The following is a 22,453-nucleotide window of genomic DNA, read 5'->3' as shown; positions in this document are numbered from 1 at the left end:
TGCCCGCGGCCACGTGATGCCAGGGATGGGAGGTGGGGGGGGGGCGGGCTGCGCATGCGCAGTCTCTCCTCATTAACCTCATAAACCAACCCTCGAAAGCCCACACTAGGAGGGGGTGGGGGGGTGGGGGGGTGGGGGGCGCTCAAGCCCCGCCCACCCAATTAACCCCGTGGCCTCACTTGTGCGAGCGGCGTTGCCATAGCAGCGCTGCCCCCCCCCCCAAATCCCCGCCCTTTTTATCGCCCGTAGCAAAGATGGCGGGCGAGCGCCCCCCCACTACGCTTTGCGCATGCGCCGCTGGGAGGGCGGGGTGGGGTGGGGGCTGCGCGGCGATTTGCGCATGCGCCTTGAAGCGGGGAGGAGGGCGGGGCCGGGCGCGTCGCGCATGCGCGGAGCGGGCGGGGTTGCAGCGGCCAGCGCGGCGGCGGCAGCGGCGGAATCGGGAGAGCGCACCAGGGGGGGGGTGAGTCCGGGGGCGGGGGGGGACGGGGGGGGCATAGAGAGATTGGGGGGGCTCTTTTACATTGTGGGGGGGCGATTGGAAGCGGCGGGGGGCGGTGGGTTTGGCATTAAAAGCGGTTTAATCCACACACCCCCCCCCCCCCCCCCGCCGCCATGGGCCCGTCCAGGCCGCGCGCGCGGGCCCGCGTGGCGCCGGCGCGTGTTCCCCCCCCCCCATATAAGGCCCGCGGCCCCTCGCGCCCCCTCAGTTGGGGCGGCGCCGCCGCCCCGAGCGGACGCGGAGCCCGCGCTGCGCCCCTCACCCAAAAACACCCCAAAATAGCCCGAAATCACCCCAAAATCAACCCGATTCCTCCCAAAATCGCCGTTTCTGAGCGGAAGGTGCTGCCCGGAAGGGGGTTGGGGGGTGGAGGGGGCGGGCAAGGGGGGTTTTGGGGAGGAATTGGGGGAGGATGTGGGGTCTGTGAGGGTTCAGGGGGGATTTGGGGGAGGGGGAATAATGGGGGGGGGGTGGGCATTGGGGGGGGTTTGGGGCATTATGGGGGGTTTGGGGACATTGTGGGGGGTTTAGGGACATTATGGGGGGATTGGGGGGTGTTGGGGACGTTATGGGGATGTTTGGGGACATTGGGGGTGCATTGGGGGGACTTTGGGGACATTGTGGGGGATTGGGGGACATTGTGGGGAGGTTTGGGGACATTGGGGGTGAATTGGGGGGACATTGGGGACGTTATGGGGGGTTTGGGGACATTGGGGGTGAATTGGGGGGGACATTGGGGACGTTATGGGGGGTTTGGGGGGATTGGGGACATTGGGGGGTTTGGGGACATTGGGGACGTTATGGGGGGTTTGGGAACATTATGGGGATGTTTGGGGGGTTTGGGGACATTGGGGGTGAATTGGGGGGACTTTGGGGACGTTTGGGGACATTGGGGGGGTTTGGGGACATTATGGGGGGCATTGGGGGACATTGGGGGGTTTGGGGACATTGGGGACGTTATGGGGGATTTGGGAACATTATGGGGATGTTTGGGGGGCTTTGGGGACATTGGGGGGACGTTTGGGACATTATGGGGGGATTGGGGGTCATTGGGGGGGTTTGGGGACGTTATGGGGATATTAGGGGGGATTTGGGGACATTGGGGGGGTTTGGGGACATTATGGGGGGATTGGGGATAAATTGGGGACATTATGGGGGTCTGGGGGGATTGGGGGTGAATTGGGGACATTAAGGGGGGTGTGGGGACATTATGAGGGGTTTGGGGACATTATTGGGGGTGAATTGGGGGCATTGGGGGTTTTGGGGACGTAGGGGAGATTTGGGGGGGGTTTGGGGGACATTGGGGGGGTTGGGGACGTTGGGGTGAATTGGGGACATTATGGGGGTTTGGGGACATTGGGGTGAATTGGGGACATTATGGGGGGCTTGGGGACATTGGGGTGAATTGGGGACATTATGGGGGTTTGGGGACATTGGGGTGAATTGGGGAGATTATGGGGGGCTTGGGGACATTGGGGTGAATTGGGGAGATTATGGGGGGCTTGGGGACATTGGGGTGAATTGGGGACATTATGGGGGTTTGGGGACATTGGGGTGAATTGGGGACATTATGGGGGTTTGGGGACATTGGGGTGAATTGGGGACATTATGGGGGGCTTGGGGACATTGGGGTGAATTGGGGAGATTATGGGGGGCTTGGGGACATTGGGGTGAATTGGGGACATTATGGGGGGCTTGGGGACATTGGGGTGAATTGGGGACATTATGGGGGGCTTGGGGACATTTTGAGGGGGTTGGGGACATTGGGGGGGCTTTGGGGACATTATGGGGGGGTTGGGGACATTGGGGTAGATTGGGGACGTTATGGGGGGGTTTGGGGATATTGAGGGGGCTTTGGGGACATTGGGGGAAATTGGGGACATTATGGGGGGCTTGGGGACATTGGGGGGCTTGGGGTGAATTGGGGGGGCTTTGGGGACGTTTGGGACATTATGGGGGAGTTGGGGGCATTGGGGTGAATTGGGGACATTGGGGTGAATTGGGGACATTATGGGGGGGTTGGGGGACATTGGGGACGTTTTGGGGGGGTTTGGGGGTGTTGGGCAGATTGGGGACATTATGGGGGGGTTGGGGGACATTGGGGGTGAATTGGGGACATTGGGGGTGAATTGGGGACATTGGGGGGTTTGGGGACATTGGGGGTGAATTGGGGACATTGGGGGGTTTGGGGACATTGGGGGTGAATTGGGGGGGGCTTTGGGACATTTGGGACATTATGGGGGTTTGGGGGCCATTGGGGGTGTTGGGGGGCTTGGGGACATTATGGGGTGGTTGGGGGGGATTTGGGGACATTTGGGGGCTCCTGTCCAGGGGGGTCCCCAAAACCCCTGTAATGTCCCCAGTTCACCCCATTGGAGGGGGTTTGGGGACATTGGGGGGGGTTGGGGACGTTGGGGGTGCATTGGGGACATTATGGGGGGGTTGGGGGCATCGTGGGGCGTTTTGGGGGACATTGAGGGGGGTTTGGGGGGCATTGGGGTGAATTGGGGACATTGGGGGGGTTTGGGGACATTAAAGGGGGTTGGGGACCCCCCTGTACAGGAGCCCCTGGGGGCGGGGGGGGGGGGCACAGTGTGTCACCCCCCATGTGTCACCCCCCATGTGTCCCCACCCCCCTCCCCCAGTGTCCCCACCCCCCTGGGGTGTCCCCAAGTTCTTGGGGTGTCCCCAACCCCTTTGGGGGGTCCTGATTGGTGACCCCAACCCCCCCATTTGTCCCCATATCTGTCCCCATGTCCCCCCCCCAGCCCTGGTGACACCCCCAGGTGTCCCCCCCAGTGTCCCCAACCCCTTAGGGGTGTCCCCACCCCCCTGGACGTGTCCCCAAGCCCCACGTTTGTCCCCCATCGAGTGTCCCTGTGTCCCCCCCCATGTCACCCAATGTCCCCAAGTTCTTGGGGTGTCCCCTCCCCATGTCCCCAGGCTGTGGTGACACCCCCAAGTGTCCCTCCCAGTGTCCCCAACCCTTCCATGGGGTCCCCATTGCTGTCCCCACCCCCCTGGCCATGTCCCCTATCAGTGTCCCCAACCCCTATGGTGTCACCTACTGGTGTCCCCACCCCCTGACAATGTCCCCAACCCTTGGTGAGGTCCCCATTGGTGTCCCCACCCCCCTGACCATGTCCCTAACCCCCTGATTTGTCCCCCTCCCCATGTCCCCAAGTTCTGGTGACACCCATTGGTGTCCCCACCAGTGTCCCCATGTCCCCCCCATGTTCCTATGTCTGTCCCCATGTCCCCATTGGTGTCCCCAACCCTTGGTGAGGTCCCCATTGGTGTCCACACCCCCCTGGCCATGTCCCCAACCCCCCATTTGTCCCCCTCCCCATGTCCCCAAGTTCTGGTGACACCCATGGGTGTCCCCACCAGTGTCCCCATGTCCCCCCCATGTTCCTATGTCTGTCCCCATGTCCCCATTGGTGTCCCCAACCGTTGGTGAGGTCCCCATTGGTGTCCCCACCCCCCCGGCCATGTCCCCAACCCCCCCATTTGTCCCCCTCCCCATGTCCCCAAGTTCTGGTGACACCCATGGGTGTCCCCATGTCCCCCACCATGTCCCCATGTCTGTCCCCATGTCCCCCCCAGCCCTGGTGACACCCCCAAGTGTCCCCCGCAGTGTCCCCAACCCTTCCATGGGGTCCCCATTGCTGTCCCCACTCTCTTGGCCATGTCACTTATCAATGTCCCCAACCCCTATGGTGTCACCTACTGATGTCCCCACCCCCTGACAATGTCCCCAACCCTTGGTGAGGTCCCCATTGGTGTCCCCACCCCCCTGGCCATGTCCCCAACCCCCTGGTTTGTCCCCAATCCCCATGTCCCCAAGTTCTGGTGACACCCATGGGTGTCCCCACCAGTGTCCCCATCATATTCCTATGTCTGTCCCCATGTCCCCATTGGTGTCCCCAACCCTTGGTGGGGTCCCCATTGGTGTCCCCACCCCCCTGGCCATGTCCCTAACCCCCCCATTTCTTCCCTGTCCCCATGTCCCCAAGTGCTGGTGACGCCCATTGGTGTCCCCACCAGTGTCCCCATGTCCCCCCCATGTTCCTATGTCTGTCCCCATGTCCCCATTGGTGTCCCCAACCCTCGGTGGGGTCCCCATTGGTGTCCCCACCCCCCTGGCCATGTCCCCAACCCCCTGATTTGTCCACCTCCCCATGTCCCCAAGTTCTGGTGACACCCATGGGTGTCCCCACCAGTGTCCCCATCATATTTCTATGTCTGTCCCCATGTCCCCATTGGTGTCCCCAACCCTTGGTGGGGTCCCCATTGCTGTCCCCACCCCCCTGGCCATGTCCCCACCCCCCCATTTGTCCCCCTCCCCATGTCCCCAAGTTGAGGTGACACCCATGGGTGTCCCCACCAGTGTCCCCATGTCCCCCCAGCCCTGGGGACACCCCCAGGTGTCCCCCCCAGTGTCCCCAACCCCCCATTTGTCCTCCGTCCCCATGTCCCCAAGTTGAGGTGACACCCACGGGCGTCCCCGCCAGTGTCCCCGTGTCCCTCCGAATGTCCCCATGTCCCTCCGAATGTCCCCAACCCTTGGGGGGGGTCCCCACCATTGCCCCCAAGTTCTCGGGGTGTCCCTCCCTGTGTCCCCGTGGTGTCCGTGTGTCTGTCCCATGGTGTCTGCCTGTCTGTCCCCATGCGTCCATGGTGTCCCCATGGTGTCCCTCCCTGTGTCCCCATGGTATCCGTGTGTGTTCCCCATGGTGTCCATGCCCATGGTGTCCCCATGGTGTCCGTGTGTCCGTCCCCATGGTGTCCGTGTGTCCGTCCCCATGGTGTCCCCATGGTGTCCCCATGGTGTCCCCATGGTGTCCATGTGTCCGTCCCCATGGTGTCCCCATGGTGTCCGTGTGTCCGTCCCCATGGCGTCCCCATGGCGTCCCCATGGCGTCCCCATGGTGTCCCTGTGTCCGTCCCCATGGCGTCCCCATGGTGTCCCTGTGTCCGTCCCCATGGCGTCCCCATGGTGTCCGTGTGTCCGTCCCCATGGTGTCCCCATGGTGTCCCCATGGTGTCCGTGTGTCTGTCCCATGGTGTCCATGTCCCCCATGGTGTCCCCATGGTGTCTGTGTGTCCCTCCCCATGGTGTCCATGTCCCCCATGGTGTCCCCATGGTGTCCGTGTGTCTGTCCCGTGGTGTCCATGTCCCCCATGGTGTCCCCATGGTGTCCGTGTGTCTGTCCCATGGTGTCCATGTCCCCCATGGTGTCCCTATGGTGTCCGTGTGTCTGTCCCATGGTGTCCCCATGGTGTCCCCATGATATCCATGTGTCCCGTGGTGTCCCCATGGTGTCCGTGTGTCCCTCCCCATGGTGTCCCCATGGTGTCCCCATGATATCCGTGTGTCCCATGGTGTCCCCATGGCGTCCGTGTGTCTGTCCCATGGTGTCCATGTCCCCCGTGGTGTCCCCATGGTGTCCGTGTGTCCCTCCCCATGGTGTCCCCGTAGTGTCCTGTGGTGTCCATGTGTCCCATGGTGTCCCCATGGTGTCCGTGTGTCTGTCCCATGGTGTCCATGTCCCCCATGGTGTCCCCATGGTGTCCGTGTGTCTGTCCCATGGTGTCCATGTCCCCCACGGTGTCCCCATGGTGTCCATATGTCCCTCCCCATGGTGTCCCCAATGTGTCCGTGTGTCCCAATGTGTCCGTGTGTCCCCTGGTGTCCATATGTCCCATGATGTCTGTGTGTCCCATGGTGTCCCAATGTGTCCGTATGTCCCTCCCCATGGTGTCCCCAATGTGGCTGTGGTGTCCGTATGTCCCATGGTGTCCGTATGTCCCATGGTGTCCCATGATGTCCGTGTGTCCCATGGTGTCCGTATGTCCCATGATGTCTGTATGTCCCATGGTGTCCCTATGGTGTCCCCAATGTGTCCGTGTGTCCCATGGTGTCCTGTAGTGTCCATATGTCTCTCCCCATGGTGTCCCCATGGTGTCCCTCCCTGTGTCCCTATGGTGTCTGTGTGTCCCTCCCCAATGTGTCCATGTGTCCCACCGTGTCCGTGTGTCCGTCCCGACGCGTCCGTGTGTCCGTGGGGTCCCTCCCTGTGTCCCAATGTGTCCCCATGTGTCCGTGTGTCCCCATGTGTCCGTGTGTCCCAATGTGTCCGTGTGTCCCATGGTGTCCCATGATGTCCGTGTGTCCCATGATGTCCGTATGTCCCTCCCCATGGTGTCCCCAGTGTGTCTGTGGTGTCCGTGTGTCCCATGGTGTCCCATGGTGTCCGTGTGTCCCATGGTGTCCGTATGTCCCATGGTGTCCCTATGGTGTCCCCAATGTGTCCGTGTGTCCCATGGTGTCCCAATGTGTCCGTATGTCCCGTGGTGTCCGTGTGTCCCAATGTGTCCATGGTGTCCCTCCCTGTGTCCCAATGTGTCCCACGGTGTCCCATGGTGTCCGTGTGTCCCATGGTGTCCGTGTGTCCGTGGGGTCCCTCCCCAATGTGTCCATGTGTCCCACCGCGTCCGTGTGTCCGTCCCGACGCGTCCGTGTGTCCGTGGGGTCCCTCCCTGTGTCCCAATGTGTCCCAATGTGTCCTATGGTGTCCCAATGTGTCCGTGTGTCCCATGGTGTCCCATAGTGTCCGTATGTCCCTCCCTATGGTGTCCCCAATGTGTCCCTGTCTCCCATTGTGTCCCATGGTGTCCATATGTCCCAATGTGTCTGTGTGTCCCATGGTGTCCCAATGTGTCCGTGTGTCCCATGGTGTCTGTGTGTCCCATGGTGTCCCATGGTGTCCGTATGTCCCTCCCCATGGTGTTCCCAGTGTGTCCATGTGTCCCGATGTGTCCGTGTGTCCCATGGTGTCCCGTAGTGTCCGTATGTCCCTCCCCATGGTGTCCCCATGGTGTCCCAATGTGTCCGTATGTCCCAATGTGTCCATGTGTCCCAATGTGTCCATGGCGTCCCTCCCTGTGTCCCAATGTGTCCCACGGTGTCCCATGGTGTCCGTATGTCCCATGGTGTCCATGTGTCCATCCCACGGTGTCCGTGTGTCCCACCGTGTCCGTGTGTCCGTCCCGACGCGTCCGTGTGTCCGTGGCAGCCATGGCGGACGAGCTGGACTTCGGCACGGGCGACGCGGGCGCCTCGGCCACGTTCCCCATGCAGTGCTCGGCCCTGCGCAAGAACGGGTTCGTGGTGCTCAAGGGCCGCCCCTGCAAGATCGTCGAGATGTCCACCTCCAAGACCGGCAAGCACGGCCACGCCAAGGTGGGGAGCGCCCCGAAACGGGCCGAAAACGCCCAGAAACGGGCCGAAAACGCCCAAAAACGGGCAAAAACGGCCCAGGAACGGGCAAGAACGGCCCAGAAACGGCCAAGAACGGCCCAGGAATGGGCAAGAACGGCCCAGGAATGCACAGAAATGGTCCTGAAATAGGCCCAGAGTTGGGCCTTGAAATAAGCAAAGAAATGGCCCCAAAATGGCCCAAAAATGGGCAAAAAATGGGCCAGAAATGGGTCAGAAATGCCACCAAATGTGGGCAAAGTGGGCCCAAAAGTAGGCCCAGAAATGCCTCAAAAATGGGTGAAATGGCCCCTAAAATAGGGCCGGAAATGGGCAAAAAATGACCCAGAGATGGCCCCAAAATGGCCCCCAAAATAGGCAAAAATGGCCCAGAAGTGGCCCCAAATATGGGCAAAATGGGCCCAAAAATAGGCCCCAAAATGGGCAAAAAATGGGTTAAAATGGCCCCCAAATGACCCAGAAATGGCCCCAAAATGGCCCCCAAAATAGGCAAAAAATGGCCCAGAAATGGCCCCAAATATGGGCAAAAATGGCCTCAAAAAGGGTCCCAAAATGGGCAAAAAATGGGTTAAAATGGCCCCCAAATGACCCAGAAATGGCCCCAAAAATGGGCAAAAAGTCCCCATAAATAGGCCCCAAAATGGCCAAAAAATAGGCAATAAAATGGGCTAAAATGGCCCCAAATGACCCAGAAATGGCCCCAAAATGGGCAAAAAATGGGTTAAAATGGCCCCCAAATGACCCAGAAATGGCCCCAAAACCAGACCCCATAATGGGCAAAAAATGGGTTAAAATGGCCCCAAAATGGTCCCCAAAATAGGCAAAAAATGGCCCAGAAATGGCCCCAAATATGGACGAAATGACCCCAAAAATAGGCCCCCAAAATGGGCCAAAAATGACCCAGAAATGGCCCCAAAATGACCCAGAAATGGCCCCAAAATGGCCCCAAAATAGGCAAAAAATGGCCAAGAAATGGCCCCAAAAATGGGCAAAATGGGCCCAAAAATAGGCCCCAAAATGACCCAGAAATGGCCCCAAAATGACCCAGAACTGGCCCCAAATATGACCCCAAAAAGTGGCCCCAAAATGACCCAAAAATGGGCAGAAATTCACCCAAAAAAAGACCCGGAAATGTCACCAAAAATGGGCAAAAAGTCCCCATAAATGTCCCCAAAAATGGACAAAAAATGACCCAGAAATGGGCAAAAATGGCCCAGAAATGCCCCCAAAAATGGGCAAAAAGGCCCCAAAATGGTCCCCAAAATAGGCAAAAAATGGCCCAGAAATGGCCCCAAAATGGGCAAAAATGAGCCAGAAATGGGCAAAAAATCCCACCCAGAAATGGGCAAAAATGGGCCCAAAATTCACTGAAAAATGGGCCCAAAATGCCCCAAAAATGCCCCAAAATCCCCCCAAAAATGGTCGATTTGGCCCCATTGGGATCTTGGGGTGTCGTGAACCCCCAAACTGCCCCAAATTTGCCCAAAATCCCCCATTTTCACCCCAAAATGCTCAATATGGACAAACTAGCTCAGTAGGCCCAATTAGGCCCCAACTAGGCCCAAAAATGGGCAAAAATGCCCCAAAATGCCCCAAAATCCCCCCAAAAATGGCCGATCTGGCCCCATTGAATTCTTGGGGTGTCGAGAACCCCCAAACTGCCCCAAATTTGCCCAAAATCCCCCAAATTCACCCCAAAAGCGCTCAATATGGATTCACCAACCTCCTAGGCCCAAATAGGCCCCAAAATGCCCCAAAAATGTCTCAAAAATGCCCCAAAATGCCCCAAAATCCCCCCAAAAATGGCCAATCTGGCCCCATTGGATTCTTGGGGTGTTGAGAACCCCCAAACTGCCCCAAATTTGCCCAAAATCCCCCATTTTCACCCCAAAAGCACTCAATATGGATTCTCCAACCTCCTAGGCCCCAATTAGGCCCCAACTAGGCCCAAAATGCCCCAAAAATGCCCCAAAATCCCCCCAAAAATGGTCGATCTGGCCCCATGGGGATCTTGGGGTGTCGAGAACCCCCAAACTGCCCCAAATTTGCCCAAAATCCCCCATTTTCACCCCAAAAACGCTCAATATGGATTCACCAACCTCCTAGGCCCTTACTAGGCCTAACTAGGCCCAAAATGCCCCAAAAATGGGCAAAAAATGCCCCAAAATCCCCCCGAAAATGGTTCTTATGGCCCCATTGAATTCTTGGGGTGTCGAGAACCCCCAAACTGCCCCAAATTTGCCCAAAATCCCCCATTTTCACCCCAAAAACGCTCAATACGGACAAACTAACTCAGTAGGCCCAAACTAGGCCCAAATAGGCCCAAAATGCCCCAAAAATGCCCCAAAATGCCCCAAAATCCCCCCAAAAATGGCCGATCTGGCCCCATTGGATTCTTGGGGTGTTGAGAACCCCAAAACTGCCCCAAATTTGCCCAAAATCCCCCATTTTCACCCCAAAAACGCTCAATACGGACAAACTAACTCAGTAGGCCCAAACTATGCCCAACTAGGCCCAAAAATAGGCCCGAAATGCCCCAAAAATGCCCCAAAATGCCCCAAAATCCCCCCAAAAATGGTCGCTATGGACCCATTGAATTCTTGGGGTGTCGTGAACCCCCAAACTGCCCCAAATTTGCCCAAAATCCCCCATTTTCACCCCAAAAACACTCAATATGGATTCTCCAACCTCCTAGGCCCCAATTAGGCCCCAACTAGGCCCAAAATGCCCCAAAAATGCCCCAAAATGCCCCAAAATCCCCCCAAAAATGGCCGATCTGGCCCCATGGGGATCTTGGGGTGTCGAGAACCCCCAAACTGCCCCAAATTTGCCCAAAATCCCCGCTTTTCGCCCCATTTCCAGGTGCACCTGGTGGGCATCGACATCTTCACGGGCAAGAAGTACGAGGACATCTGCCCCTCCACCCACAACATGGACGTGCCCAACATCAAACGCAACGACTTCCAGGTGGGGCGGGACCCCCAAGTGTGGGGCAGGGACCCCCAAGTGTAGGGGTGGGACCCCCAAGTGTAGGGGTGGGACCCCCGAGTGTGGGGCTGGGACCCCCAAGTGACCCCCAGGTGGGGGATGGGGACCCCCACGTGTGGGGCGGGACCCACAAGTGTGGGTGGGACCCCCCCAAGTGTGGGGCTGGGACCCCCAAGTGACCCCCGAGTGTGGGGTGGGGACCCCCAAGTGTGGGGTGGGACACCCAAGTGTGTGGGGGTGACCCCCAAGTGTGGGGCTGGGTCCCCCAAGTGACCCCCGAGTATGGGGTGGGTCCCCCAAGTGTGGGGCTGGGACCCCTAAGTGTGGGGTACAACCCCCAAAAGTGTGGGGGGACCCCTAAGTGTGTTGGGTGGGACCCCCAAGTGACCCCCGAGTGTGGGGGGGAACCCCCAAGTGTGTGGGGCTGGGACCCCCAAGTGACCCCCAAGTGGGGGGTGGGGACCCCCGAGTGTGGGACTGGGACCCCTAAGTGACCCCCAAGTGTGAGGTGGGACCCCCCGAGTGTGGGGCTGGGACCCCCAAGTGTGGGGCACAACCCCCAAAAGTGTGGGGGGACTCCTAAGTGTGTGGGGTGGGACCCCCAAGTGTGGGGCTGGGTCCCCCAAGTGACCCCCCAAGTGGGGGGGGGGACCCCCGAGTGTGGGGTGGGACCCCTAAGTGTGTTGGGTGGGTCCCCCAAGTGTGGGGTGGGACCCCTAAGTGTGGGGCACAACCCCCAAAAGTGTGGGGGGACCCCTAAGTGTGTGGGGCTGGGACCCCCAAGTGACCCCCGAGTGTGGGGTGGGACCCCCAAGTGTGTGGGGCTGGGACCCCCAAGTGTGGGGTGGGGACCCCCAAGTGTGGGGGGGAACCCCAAGTGTGGGGCTGGGACCCCCAAGTGACCCCCGAGTGGGGGGGGGAACCCCAAGTGTGTGGGGCTGGGACCCCCAGGTGTGGGTGGGACCCCCCAAGTGTGGGGCTGGGACCCCCAAGTGACCCCTGAGTGGGGGGGGGAACCCCAAGTGTGTGGGGCTGGGACCCCCAGGTGTGGGTGGGACCCCCCAAGTGTGGGGCAGGGACCCCCAAGTGACCCCCGAGTGTGGGGCTGGGACCCCCAGGTGTGGGGCAGGGACCTCCAAGTGTGGGGCTGGGACCCCCAAGTGACCCCCGAGTGTGTGGGGGAACCCCAAGTGTGTGGGGCTGGGACCCCCAAGTGACCTCCAAGTGACCCCTGAGTGTGGGGCAGGGACCCCCAAGTGTGGGGCACAACCCCCAAGTGTGGGGCTGGGACCCCCAAGTGACCCCCAAGTGTGTGGGGCTGGGACCCCCAGGTGTGGGGCTGGGACCCCCCAAGTGACCCCTGAGTGTGGGGGGGAACCCCAAGTGTGTGGGGCTGGGACCCCCAAGTGACCTCCAAGTGACCCCTGAGTGTGGGGTGGGGAACCCAAAGTGTGGGGCTGGGAGCCTCAAGTGACCCCCAAGTGGGGGGCAGGGACCCCTGAGTGTGGGGGGGACCCCCGAGTGGGGGGCTGGGACACCCAAGTCACCCCCAAGTGTGGGGTGGGGACCCCCAAGTGTGGGGATGGGACTCCTGAGTGTGGGGGGAAACCCCAAGTGGGGGGCAGGGACCCCCAAGTGACCCCCAAGTGTGGGGTGGGGACCCCCAAGTGTGGGGCTGGGACTCCTGAGTGTGGGGGGAAACCCCAAGTGGGGGGCAGGGACCCCCAAGTGACCCCCAAGTGTGGGGCTGGGACCCCCAAGTGTGGGGCTGGAACCCCAAGTGTGTGGGGCTGGGACCCCCAGGTGTGGGGCACAAACCCCAAGTGTGGGGCTGGGACCCCCAAGTGTGGGGGGAACCCCCAAGTGTGGGGCTGGGACCCCCAAGTGACCCCCAAGTGTGTGGGGCTGGGACCCCCAGGTGTGGGGCACAACCCCCAAGTGTGGGGCAGGGAGCCCCAAGTGTGGGGTGGGCACCCCTAAGTGACCCCCAAGTAAGTGTGGGGCGGGACCCCAAAGTGTGTGGGGTGGGACCCCCAAGTGTGGAGCGGGACCCCCAAGTGACCCCGAAGTGTGGGGCTGGGACCCCCAAGTGTGGGGCGATCCCAGCTTCGGCCGTTTTGGGGGGGTTTTGCACCGAAATGTGGGGGTTTTGGGGGTCGGACCCACACTTGGGGGTCACGGGAGCTTCAGCCCCTCCCCCAGTCAGTCTGTGGGTCAATCTGTGGGTCCAGCCCCACATGTTCATTAATCTATGGGTCTGCCCCATAGCTCATGGTTTCCTGTCTGTGGGTCAATCTATGGGGCCAGCCGCACATGTTCACTGATCTATGGGTCTGCCCCACACATTTACCAATCTATGGGTCTGCCCCACAGCTCATTGGGGACCCATCTGTGGGTCGCTCTATGGGTCCAGCCCCACACATCCACAGTCTATGGGTCTGCCCCATAGCTCATCGGGATCCAGGACGGGCCCCATCTGTGGGGCTGTGGGTCCCTCTATGGCTCCCAGCTCATTGGGGACCCACCTGTGGGTCACTCTATGGGTCCAGCCCCACACGTCACTGATCTATGGGTCTGCCCCATAGCTCATCGGGATCCAGGCCGGGCCCCATCTGTGGGGCTGTGGGTCCCTCTATGGCTCCCAGCTCATTGGGGACCCACCTGTGGGTCACTCTATGGGTCCAGCCCCACACGTCACTGATCTATGGGTCTGCCCCATAGCTCATCGGGATCCAGGACGGGCCCCATCTGTGGGTCTGTGGGTCCCTCTATGGCTCCCAGCTCATTGGGGACCCACCTGTGGGTCACTCTATGGGTCCAGCCCCACACGTCGCTGATCTATGGGTCTGCCCCATAGCTCATCGGGATCCAGGACGGGCCCCATCTGTGGGGCTGTGGGTCCCTCTATGGCTCCCAGCTCATTGGGGACCCACCTGTGGGTCACTCTATGGGTCCAGCCCCACACGTCACTGATCTATGGGTCTGCCCCATAGCTCATCGGGATCCAGGACGGGTACCTCTCGCTGCTCCAGGACTCGGGGGAGGTGCGGGAGGACCTGAGGCTCCCGGAGGGGGAGCTGGGCAGGGAGATCGAGCAGAAATACGACTGCGGGGAGGAGATCCTGGTACTTAGGGGGCGCTGTGGGGCGCTATGGGGTGGTTATGGGGCGCTATGGGGCTGGGATGAACTATGGGGCTGGGATTCGCTATGGAAGTGGGAGGGGGATGGGGCAGAAATGGGAGTGTGGGGAGGAGATGCTGGGACTTAGGGGGTGGTTATGGGGCGCTATGGGGTGGTTATGGGGCGCTATGGGGCTGGGATGAACTATGGGGCTGGGGAATGGGGCAGGAATGGGAGTGTGGGGAGGAGATGCTGGGGCTTAGGGGGCGCTATGGGGTGGTTATGGGGCGCTGTGGGGTGGTTATGGGGCACTATGGGGTGGTTATGGGGCGCTATGGGGTGGTTATGGGATGGTTATGGGGTGCTGTGGGGTGGTTATGGGGCACTATGGGGTGGTTATGGGGTGGTTATGGGGCACTATGGGGTGGTTATGGGGTGGTTATGGGGCGCTATGGGGTGGTTATGGCGTGGTTATGGGGCTGGGATGCGCTATGGGGCTGGGGAATGGGGAGGGGGATGGGACAGAAATGGGAGTGTGGGGAGGAGATGCTGGGGCTTAGGGGGCAGCCATGGGGCGCTATGGGGTGGTTATGGGGCGCTGTGGGGTGGTTATGGGGTGGTTATGGGGCGCTATGGGGCTGGGATGAACTATGGGGCTGGGATTCGCTATGGAAGTGGGAGGGGGATGGGGCAGAAATGGGAGTGTGGGGAGGAGATGCTGGGACTTATGGGGTGGTTATGGGGCGCTATGGGGTGGTTATGGGGCGCTATGGGGCTGGGATTAACTATGGGGCTAGGGAATGGGGCAGGAATGGGAGTGTGGGGAGGAGATGCTGGGGCTTAGGGGGCGCTATGGGGTGGTTATGGGGTGGTTATGGGGCGCTGTGGGGTGGTTATGGGGCACTATGGGGTGGTTATGGGGCGGTATGGGGTGGTTATGGGATGGTTATGGGGCGCTGTGGGGTGGTTATGGGGCACTATGGGGTGGTTATGGGGTGGTTATGGGGCGCTGTGGGGTGGTTATGGAGCGCTATGGGGTGGTTATGGGGTGGTTATGGGGCTGGGATGCGCTATGGGGCTGGGGAATGGGGAGGGGGATGGGACAGAAATGGGAGTGTGGGGAGGAGATGCTGGGGCTTAGGGGGCAGCCATGGGGCGCTATGGGGTGGTTATGGGGCGCTATGGGGCTGGGATTCGCTATGGAAGTGGGAGGGGGATGGGGCAGAAATGGGAGTGTGGGGAGGAGATGCTGGGACTTAGGGGGCGCTATGAGGTGGTTATGGGGCACTATGGGGTGGTTATGGGGCACTATGGGGCTGGCATGCGCTATGGGGTGGTTATGGGGCTGGGATGCGCTATGGGGCTGAGGAATGGGGAGGCGGATGGGGCAGAAATGGGAGTGTGGGGAGGAGACCCAGGGACTTATGGGGTGGTTATGGGGCGCTATGGGGTGGTTATGGGGCGCTCTGGGGTGGTTATGGGGCGCTATGGGGTGGTTATGGGGCGCTATGGGGTGGTTATGGGGTGGTTATGGGGCGCTGTGAGGTGGTTATGGGGCGGTTATGGGGCACTGTGGGGTGGTTATGGGGCGCTATGGGGTGGTTATGGGGCGCTGTGGGGTGGTTATGGGGCACTGTGGGGTGGTTATGGGGCGCTGTGGGGTGGTTATGGGGCACTATGGGGTGGTTATGGGGCGCTGTGGGGTGGTTATGGGGCACTGTGAGGTGGTTATGGGGCGCTATGGGGTGGTTATGGGGCACTATGGGGTGGTTATGGGGCACTGTGAGGTGGTTATGGGGCGGTTATGGGGCGCTGTGGGGTGGTTATGGGGCACTGTGGGGTGGTTATGGGGCGCTATGGGGTGGTTGTGGGGCACTATGGGGTGGTTATGGGGCGCTGTGGGGTGGTTATGGGGCACTGTGGGGTGGTTATGGGGCACTGTGGGGTGGTTGTGGGGCGCTATGGGGTGGTTATGGGGTGGTTATGGGGCTGGGATGCGCTATGGGTCGCTATGGGGCTGGGATTCCCTATGGAAGTGGGAGGGGGATGGGGCAGAAATGGGAGTGTGGGGAGGAGATGCTGGGACTTAGGGGGCGCTATGGGGTGGTTATGGGGCGCTATGGGGCGGTTATGGGGCGCTATGGGGTGGTTATTGGGATGGGATGAACTATGGGGCTGGGGAATGGGGAGGGAATGGGGCAGAAATGGGAGTGTGGGGAGGAGACCCTGGGACTTAGGGGGCGCTATGGGGTGGTTATGGGTCGCTGTGGGGTGGTTATGGGGCTGGGATGTGCTATGGGTCACTATGGGGCTGGGGAATGGGGAGGGAATGGGGCAGAAATGCGATTGTGGGGAGGAGATCCTGGGGCTTAGGGGGCGCTGTGGGGCGCTATGGGGTGGTTATGGGGTGGTTATGGGGCGCTATGGGGCTTGGATGAACTATGGGGCTGGGGAATGGGGAGGGGGATGGGGCAGAAATGGGAGTGTGGGGAGGAGATGCTGGGACTTAGGGGGCGCTATGGGGTGGTTATGGGGCGCTATGGGGTGGTTATTGGGATGGGATGAACTATGGGGCTGGGGAATGGGGAGGGAATGGGGCAGAAATGGGAGTGTGGGGAGGAGACCCTGGGGCTTAGGGGGCAGCCATGGGGCGCTATGGGGTGGTTATGGGGTGGTTATGGGGCTGGGATGCGCTATGGGTCACTATGGGGCTGGGATTCCCTATGTAAGTGGGAGGGGGATGGGGCAGGAATGGGAGTGTGGGGAGGAGATGCTGGGACTTAGGGGGTGGTTATGGGGCGCTATGGGGTGGTTATGGGGTGGTTATGGGGCGCTGTGGGGTGGTTATGGGGCACTGTGGGGTGGTTATGGGGCGCTATGGGGTGGTTATGGGGCGCTGTGGGGTGGTTATGGGGCACTGTGGGGTGGTTGTGGGGCGCTATGGGGTGGTTATGGGGCGCTGTGGGGTGGTTATGGGGCACTGTGGGGTGGTTATGGGGCGCTATGGGGTGGTTATGGGGCGCTGTGGGGTGGTTATGGGGCACTGTGGGGTGGTTATGGGGCACTGTGGGGTGGTTGTGGGGCGCTATGGGGTGGTTATGGGGTGGTTATGGGGCTGGGATGCGCTATGGGTCGCTATGGGGCTGGGATTCCCTATGGAAGTGGGAGGGGGATGGGGCAGAAATGGGAGTGTGGGGAGGAGATGCTGGGACTTAGGGGGCGCTATGGGGTGGTTATGGGGCACTGTGGGGTGGTTATGGGGCGCTATGGGGTGGTTATGGGGTGGTTATGGGGCGCTGTGGGGTGGTTATGGGGCGCTATGGGGTGGTTATTGGGATGGGATGAACTATGGGGCTGGGGAATGGGGAGGGAATGGGGCAGAAATGGGAGTGTGGGGAGGAGACCCTGGGACTTAGGGGGCGCTATGGGGTGGTTATGGGTCGCTGTGGGGTGGTTATGGGGCTGGGATGTGCTATGGGTCACTATGGGGCTGGGGAATGGGGAGGGAATGGGGCAGAAATGCGATTGTGGGGAGGAGATGCTGGGGCTTAGGGGGCGCTGTGGGGCGCTATGGGGTGGTTATGGGGTGGTTATGGGGCGCTATGGGGCTTGGATGAACTATGGGGCTGGGGAATGGGGAGGGAATGGGGCAGAAATGCGATTGTGGGGAGGAGATGCTGGGGCTTAGGGGGCGCTGTGGGGCGCTATGGGGTGGTTATGGGGTGGTTATGCGGCGCTATGGGGCTGGGATGAACAATGGGGCTGGGGAATGGGGAGGGGGATGGGACAGAAATGGGAGTGTGGGGAGGAGATGCTGGGACTTATGGGGTGGTTATGGGGCGCTATGGGGTGGTTATGGGGCTGGGATTCGCTATGGGGCTGGGGATTGGGGAGGGGGATGGGACAGAAATGGGAGTGTGGGGAGGAGATGCTGGGACTTAGGGGGTGGTTATGGGGCGCTATGGGGCTGGGATGCACTGTGGGAGGGGGATGGGGCAGGAATGGGAGCGTGGGGAGGAGATGCTGGGACTTAGGGGGCAGCCATGGGGCGCTATGGGGTGGTTATGGGGTGGTTATGGGGTGGTTATGGGGTGGTTATGGGGTGGTTATGGGGCGCTATGGCGCTGGGATTCCCTATGGAAGTGGGAGGGGGATGGGGCAGGAATGGGAGTGTGGGGAGGAGACCCAGGGACTTATGGGGTGGCTATGGGGCGCTATGGGGTGGTTATGGGGTGGTTATGGGGCACTATGAGGTGGTTATGGGGTGGTTATGGGGCACTATGAGGTGGTTATGGGGCTGGGATGAACAATGGGGCTGGGGAATGGGGAGGGGGATGGGGCAGAAATGGGAGTGTGGGGAGGAGATGCTGGGGCTTAGGGGGCAGCCGTGGGGCGCTATGGGGTGGTTATGGGGCGCTGTGGGGTGGTTATGGGGCAGCCATGGGGCACTATGGGGTGGTTATGGGGTGGTTATGGGGCGCTATGGGGTGGTTATGGGGCGCTATGGGGTAGTTATGGGGTGGTTATGGGGCGCTATGGGGTGGTTATGGGGCGCTATGGGGCACTATGGGGTGGTTATGGGGCACTATGGGGTGGTTATGGGGTGCTATGGGGTGGTTGGGCACTGTGGGTCGCTATGGGTCACTGTGGGTCGCTATGGGTCAGCTATGGGTTACTATGGGTCGCTATGGGTCGCTATGGGTCAGCTATGGGTTACTATAGGTCACTATGGGTCAGATATGGGTCAGCTATGGGTCACTATGGGTCAGCTATGCGTTGCTATGGGTCAGCTATGGGTCGCTATTGGTCACTATGGGTCAGCTATGGGTCAGCTATGGGTCAGCTATGGGTCGCTATGGGTCAGCTATGGGTCACTATGGGTCAGCTATGGGTCAGCATGTGGGTTGCTATGGGTCAGATGTGGGTCACTGTGGGGCAGCTGTGGGTCGCTATGGGTCAGATATGGGTCAGCATGTGGGTCACTATGGGTCAGCTATGGGTCACTATGGGTTACTATGGGTCGCTATGGGTCACTATGGGTCAGCTATGGGTTACTATGGGTCAGCTATGGGTCACTATGGGTCGCTATGGGTCGCTGTGGGTCGCTGTCCCCCCAGATCACGGTGCTGTCGGCCATGACAGAAGAAGCTGCGGTCGCCATCAAGGCCATGGCCAAATAGGGGCCAGGTGGGAGCTGTGGGGCTGGGGGGCCCTATGGGGCTGGGGGGTCCCTATGGGGCTGGGGGGGCCCTATGGGGCTGGGGGGAGCTGTGGGGCTGGGGGGTCCCTATGGGGCTGCGGGGAGCTGTGGGGCTGGGGGTCCCTATGGGGCTGGGGGGTCCCTATGGGGCTGGGGGGAGCTGTGGGGCTGGGGGGAGCTGTGGGGCTGGGGGGTCCCTATGGGGCTGGGGGGAGCTGTGGGGCTGGGGGTCCCTATGGGGCTGGGGGGTCCCTATGGGGCTGGGGGGTCCCTGTGGGGCTGGGGGGAGCTGTGGGGCTGGGGGGTCCCTGTGGGGCTGGGGGGTCCCTATGGGGCTGGGGGTCCCTATGGGGCTGGGGGGTCCCTATGGGGCTGGGGGGAGCTGTGGGGCTGGGGGTCCCTATGGGGCTGGGGGGTCCCTATGGGGCTGGGGGGAGCTGTGGGGCTGGGGGGGCCCTATGGGGCTGGGGGGAGCTGTGGGGCTGGGGGTCCCTATGGGGCTGGGGGGTCCCTATGGGGCTGGGGGTCCCTATGGGGCTGGGGGGAGCTGTGGGGCTGGGGGGTCCCTATGGGGCTGGGGGTCCCTATGGGGCTGGGGGGAGCTGTGGGGCTGGGGGGAGCTGTGGGGCTGGGGGTCCCTATGGGGCTGGGGGGAGCTGTGGGGCTGGGAGGAGCTGTGGGGCTGGGGGGTCCCTATGGGGCTGGGGGGAGCTGTGGGGCTGGGGGGAGCTGTGGGGCTGGGGGTCCCTATGGGGCTGGGGGGAGCTGTGGGGCTGGGGGGTCCCTATGGGGCTGGGGGGTCCCTATGGGGCTGGGGGTCCCTATGGGGCTGGGGGGAGCTGTGGGGCTGGGGGGAGCTGTGGGGCTGGGGGGGCCCTATGGGGCTGGGGGGAGCTGTGGGGCTGGGGGTCCCTATGGGGCTGGGGGGTCCCTATGGGGCTGGGGGGAGCTGTGGGGCTGGGGGGAGCTGTGGGGCTGGGGGGTCCCTATGGGGCTGGGGGGAGCTGTGGGGCTGGGGGTCCCTATGGGGCTGGGGGGAGCTGTGGGGCTGGGGGGTCCCTATGGGGCTGGGGGGATCTGTGGGGTTGGGGGGTCCCTATGGGGCTGGGGGTCCCTATGGGGCTGGGGGGATCTGTGGGGCTGGGGGGGCCCTATGGGGCTGGGGGGAGCTGTGGGGCTGGGGGGTCCCTATGGGGCTGGGGGGTCCCTATGGGGCTGGGGGTCCCTATGGGGCTGGGGGGATCTGTGGGGCTGGGGGGTCCCTATGGGTCAGGGGGGTTGGCTATGGGTCAGTTGTCCCTGTTATGGGGCAGGGGGTCCCTATGGGTCTGTGTCCCCGCTATGGGGCAGGGGGGTCCCTATGACTCTAGGTCCTTGCTATGGGGCAGGGAGGGTTCCCTATGGGGCAGGGGGGTCCCTATGGGTCCACATCATCACTATGGGTCAGGCTGGGTCCCTATGGGTCAGGGGGGTCCCTATGGGGCAGGGGGGGTCTCTATGGGTCATGGGGACCCCTATGGGTCAGGGGGGTTCCCTATGGGTCAGGGGGGTTTTCTATGGGCCAGGGGGGGTCCCTATGGGGCAGGGGGTGTCCCTATGGGTCCACATCCTCTCTATGGGGCAGGGGGGTTCCCTGTGGGTCGGGGGGGGTCTCTGTGGATCAGAGGGGTCCCTATGGGGCAGGGGGGTCCCTATGGGGCAGGGGGGGTCCCTATGGGTCCACATCCCCGCTATGGGTCGGGGGGGTCCCTATGGGGTAAGGGGCTCCCTATGGGTCAGGGGGGTTCTCTATGGGTCAGAGCTCTCTGCTATGGGTCACAGGGGTCTCTATGGGTCAGGGGGGTCTCTATGGGTCCACATCCCTGCTATGGGTCAGAGGGGTCCCTATGGGTTGGGGGGGTCCCTATGGGGCAGGGGGGTCCTCTATGGGTCAGGGGGGTTCTCTATGGGTCAGAGGGGTTCTCTATGGGTCCCTATGGGTCAGGGGGGTCCTCTATGGGTCAGAGGGGGTTCCTATGGGTCAGGGGTGTCCTCTATGGGTCAGGGGGGTCTCTATGGGTCAGGGGGGTCCCTATGGGTCAGGGGGGTTCTCTATGGGTCAGAGCTCTCTGCTATGGGTCACAGGGGTCTCTATGGGTCAGGGGGGTCCCTATGGGTTGGGGGGGTCCCTATGGGGCAGGGGGGTCCTCTATGGGTCAGGGGGGTTCTCTATGGGTCAGAGGGGTTCTCTATGGGTCCCTATGGGTCAGGGGGGTCTCTATGGGTCAGGGGGGTCCCTATGGGTCAGGGGGGTTCTCTATGGGTCAGAGCTCTCTGCTATGGGTCACAGGGGTCTCTATGGGTCAGAGGGGTCCCTATGGGTCGGGGGGGTTCCTATGGGTCAGGGGGGTCCTCTATGGGTCAGGGGGGTTCCTATGGGTCAGGGGGGTTCCCTATGGGTCAGGGGGTCCCTATGGGTCTCTATGGGTCAGACGGGGTTCCTATGGGTCAGGGGGGTTCTCTATGGGTCATGGGTTCCTCTATGGGTCAGAGGGGGTTCCTATGGGTCAGGGGGGGTCCCTATGGGTCAGGGGGGTTCCCTATGGGTCAGAGCTCTCTGCTATGGGTCAGGGGGGTCCCTATGGGTCAGGGGGGTCTCTATGGGTCAGGGGGGTCTCTATGGGTCAGGGGGGTTCCTATGGGTCAGGGGGGTTCCCTATGGGTCAGAGCTCTCTGCTATGGGTCACGGGGGTCCCTATGGGTCAGGGGGTCCCTATGGGTCTCTATGGGTCAGACGGGGTTCCTATGGGTCAGGGGGGTTCTCTATGGGTCATGGGTTCCTCTATGGGTCAGGGGGGGTCCCTATGGGTCAGGGGGGTTCCTGTGGGTCAGAGCTCTCTGCTATGGGTCAGGGGGGTCCCTGTGGGTCAGGGGGGTCTCTATGGGTCAGGGGGGTCTCTATGGGTCAGGGGGGTTCCTATGGGTCAGGGGGGTTCCTATGGGTCAGGGGGGTTCCCTATGGGTCAGGGGGGTCCTCTATGGCTCCGATGTCTCCGCTATGGGTCCCAGCCCCCCATCTCCCCCCAGGCCGCAGCCGCCGTGGGGCGGGACCCCCAACACTAAACCAACAGCCACGGGGGGGGGGGAGGGGACGTGGGGGGGGAGGGGCCTCCCATAGGCCCCACCCCCACCCCATAGGCCCCGCCCACCCCCCCTCCCCCCACCCCAGAGTGGGCGGGGCCGCCCCATGGATGGGGGGGGGGGGGGGAGGGGCGACTCCGGGGGCCCCTCCCCCCCCTCCATTCCCCCTCCCCCCCCCCCGTTTGTTAATCAACCGGAAATTAAAACCAATCGTCTGTAATCAGAGCCTTTAATTAATGG

At 61.8% G+C, this 22,453-nt stretch overlaps 1 protein-coding gene across 3 annotated transcripts; it reads left to right on the top strand.

The window, feature by feature from the left end:
- Nucleotides 1-358: 358 nt before the first annotated feature.
- Nucleotides 359-22,433, top strand: EIF5A (eukaryotic translation initiation factor 5A). Of its 3 annotated transcripts, XM_071800199.1 has the most exons (6): nt 359-463; nt 7,582-7,748; nt 10,647-10,751; nt 13,766-13,897; nt 19,011-19,080; nt 22,160-22,433. In XM_071800199.1, exons 2-5 carry the CDS (start codon nt 7,584-7,586, stop codon nt 19,071-19,073), a joined length of 465 nt encoding a protein of 154 aa, XP_071656300.1. In that variant the 5' UTR covers nt 359-463; nt 7,582-7,583; the 3' UTR covers nt 19,074-19,080; nt 22,160-22,433. The 3 variants fall into 3 exon arrangements, with proteins under 3 accessions (XP_071656300.1, XP_071656297.1, XP_071656298.1); XM_071800196.1 differs by lacking the exons at nt 13,766-13,897; nt 19,011-19,080; nt 22,160-22,433 and adding an exon at nt 13,358-13,624; XM_071800197.1 differs by lacking the exons at nt 359-463; nt 13,766-13,897; nt 19,011-19,080; nt 22,160-22,433 and adding exons at nt 697-843; nt 13,358-13,704.
- The last annotated feature ends 20 nt before the right edge of the window (nt 22,434-22,453 follow it).

The sequence above is a fragment of the Patagioenas fasciata genome, chromosome 29, assembly GCF_037038585.1.
Source record: "Patagioenas fasciata isolate bPatFas1 chromosome 29, bPatFas1.hap1, whole genome shotgun sequence".
Taxonomy (NCBI): domain Eukaryota; kingdom Metazoa; phylum Chordata; class Aves; order Columbiformes; family Columbidae; genus Patagioenas; species Patagioenas fasciata.
The sequence above is the reverse complement of the archived record's forward strand: the minus strand, read 5'-3'. Positions and strand labels throughout refer to the sequence as shown.

Excerpts from the sequence above, each read along its gene's own strand:
- EIF5A (XM_071800197.1), top strand. The coding sequence starts at position 7,584 with ATGGCGGACGAGCTGGACTTCGGCACGGGCGACGCGGGCGCCTCGGCC. Across the intron at positions 7,749-10,646 it reads GCAAGCACGGCCACGCCAAG|GTGCACCTGGTGGGCATCGA; the intron begins GTGGGGAGCGCC and ends CCCCATTTCCAG. Across the intron at positions 10,752-13,357 it reads TCAAACGCAACGACTTCCAG|CTCATCGGGATCCAGGCCGG; the intron begins GTGGGGCGGGAC and ends TCTGCCCCATAG.